General features: G+C 45.6%; 1 protein-coding gene across 1 annotated transcript in view; it reads right to left on the bottom strand.

The window, feature by feature from the left end:
• LOC125031263 (neurobeachin-like) overlaps positions 1 to 2,500 on the bottom strand; it is a 1,410,248-nt gene that overhangs the window by 898,728 nt on the left and 509,020 nt on the right. Inside the window, 1 exon segment of the mRNA XM_047621927.1 lies at positions 572 to 676. Within this exon segment, the coding sequence (XP_047477883.1) occupies positions 572 to 676 (105 nt within the window).

Genomic DNA, 2,500 nt, shown 5'->3' with positions numbered 1-2,500 from the left:
TCTAACGAAAAAAAATCATAGATACAACTTACACTCACGACTCAAATTTTGCCTTGCGTACTTCCGCCACAACAACTCCAACAACTGAAGAGAACAACTTAGATATCGTGCAAACATTTCTTGTTAAAAAGTCCATTACCTAAACAAAGATGACCTTAAAATGAAAACTTTTTTCTCTTCAGCATGTTTCAAGGGCTTGCTCGTGTAGCGGAAATGACCTCTGCAGTTTGGCCGCGGGCATGCATGTGTATGTGTTTTTAGATTTGATTAATTTATCAAATCTAGACAGAGAGAGAGAGAGAGAGAGAGAGAGAGAGAGAGAGAGAGAGAGAGAGAGAGAGAGAGAGAGAGAGAGAGAGAGAGAGAGAGAGAGAGAGAGAGAGAAAGGACGGAGAAGAAAAAAAGAAAAAAAAGAAAAGAAAGAGAAGTAAAACAGAAAGAAACAGAAACAAAGAGACAGAGGGCGTACAAACGCATGTAATTCTGTTTGTGCAGATGTAAATATTTACATGGCTTACGTCTAACCCAGTCTAAGCCTCTCCCTCTAAGAACACCGAAGGACATGACTCACCTGCAGCGGCGGCGGGCAGTGATCCAGCAACTCCAGCATGTGGCGGAGGTTGTGGGCATCTTGAATCACGAAGTTCAGCTCCATGTCGAACTCTCCGCCCACGAGCTGAAACGAACAAAAGGTTAGAGATCGTCGTTATGTCGGGTTTTATGTTTTAAGGAGTGTCGTGTTGGTTTTGCTTTGCCTGTTCTGTTGGTTTATTATTATCTATCATTCCCCCGTCTATAACTCACTCTCTCTTTCACTTTCTTCTCTTTTTTCTCTGTCTTCTCTTTTTTTCTATTTCTCTCTCTCTCTCTCTATTTTTCTCTTTCTTCTCTCTCTCTCTCTCTATTTTTCTCTTTCTTCTCTCTCTCTCTCTATTTTTCTCTTTCTTCTCTCTCTCTCTCTATTTTTCTCTTTCTTCTCTCTCTCTCTCTATTTTTCTCTTTCTTCTCTCTCTCTCTCTATTTTTTCTTTCTTCTCTCCCTCTCCCTCTCCCTCTCCCTCTCCCTCCCTCTCTCTCTCTCTCTCTCTCTCTCTCTCTCTCTCTCTCTCTCTCTCTCTCTCTCTCTCTCTCTCTCTCTCTCTCTCACACACACACACACACACACACACACACACACACACACACACACACGGATGCCATCCTGATTAACCTAAGGCTCTCCAGGCCGAGCTCGCTCCCCGGCCGGCCAGTCATTACCGAGAGAGTTCGCCAGTTAATGACCAGGCCGCTAAAAGCCATTCCTAGATCCCACCTGATTGTCCTAATGGAAACAGAGGACGCCCCAAGTTTGCAGATTAGGACTTTCTTTATTTAGCACCGAAGCCTCGTGTTGTCGTCCGAACGGCTGTCGTCTGTATGACCAGGCCACTGCACTTCTGAACCCCCATCGAGATATCTACTATTAGATCGGCCTCTGGTAGTGGAAATCAATGGAAAAGACATGTTTGTGCTCAGATATACGTGCATAAATATTCATACATATGTGGTCATCAGTTTTCAGATATATGCCCGCACTGCATTTGAAATTGAAATGTGACAAGCTAACATATCAGTTTCCTGTTAGATGCTCTCCTGTAACGACAGATATAAACAAAGGCAATAACACCCACTACCATTCATGACGTCATAGCCTCACAGCAACACCGCCCACCCCATTTCCACTAAAAAATACCATAATGCCATAGCATCCTTTTCCGCAGCAATTTCAGCGACCTCCCGAGCGACGAGAGTCATTGCTCCCAGAGCCTCTCCCCGCCGAGGCGACGCCGCCGTAACTCCGCGCGATGGGCCTGGCGTTCAATTAAGACCGATCCCTCACAACTCGCCGAGTGAAGAAATGTAGATTTCCATTAGGAGCATCTATTCCCGCTGGAGGGCGTCGGGATCCCTAGCTCTCTACATCGGGGAACACGCATCCTGCCGTTTCGTTTCTCCCTCTCACCCGTCACTTTCAAAGTCTGCCTTCTCCTCCTTCATCAACCATGGTTCCATTTCACATGACTTATTCATGGCCATAAACAAATGTCCGCAAACAGCAGATGGTCTTTGGGCCGCGATGTTTTACCCTCTACAGCCTACACATCCTCTTTAAAGACCAAAGGTCACTTCGCCTATCAATTATTACACGACCTCCACCTGTTTAAGTAGTAAACAACGATACAAGAAATCCAAGGTGGCGCCCGAGCCCCAGCACACATATCATTGTTGACATTCCTCCTCGCTAGTTCTCCTCGTCGCACTTGTTTGCCGGGCCTGATGTATTGGGCGGATCTCGTTACTTCGGAGATGACCGTTTGTTTCCGTTTCACGTTTTCGTTTCTCTCTCTCTTACTCGTTTTTGGTTTCATCACTTTGCTGGGGAGTGGCGTAGCATTCGCCATTCTCCATGTTCTCTCCTCTTGCTTTCCTCTTCTTTCTTTCTTCCTCTCCATATTATTCCT

The sequence above is a fragment of the Penaeus chinensis genome, chromosome 2 (assembly GCF_019202785.1).
Source record: "Penaeus chinensis breed Huanghai No. 1 chromosome 2, ASM1920278v2, whole genome shotgun sequence".
NCBI lineage: Eukaryota > Metazoa > Arthropoda > Malacostraca > Decapoda > Penaeidae > Penaeus > Penaeus chinensis.
Note: the sequence above shows the minus strand (reverse complement) of the source record. Positions and strands in the feature narration are given on the sequence as shown.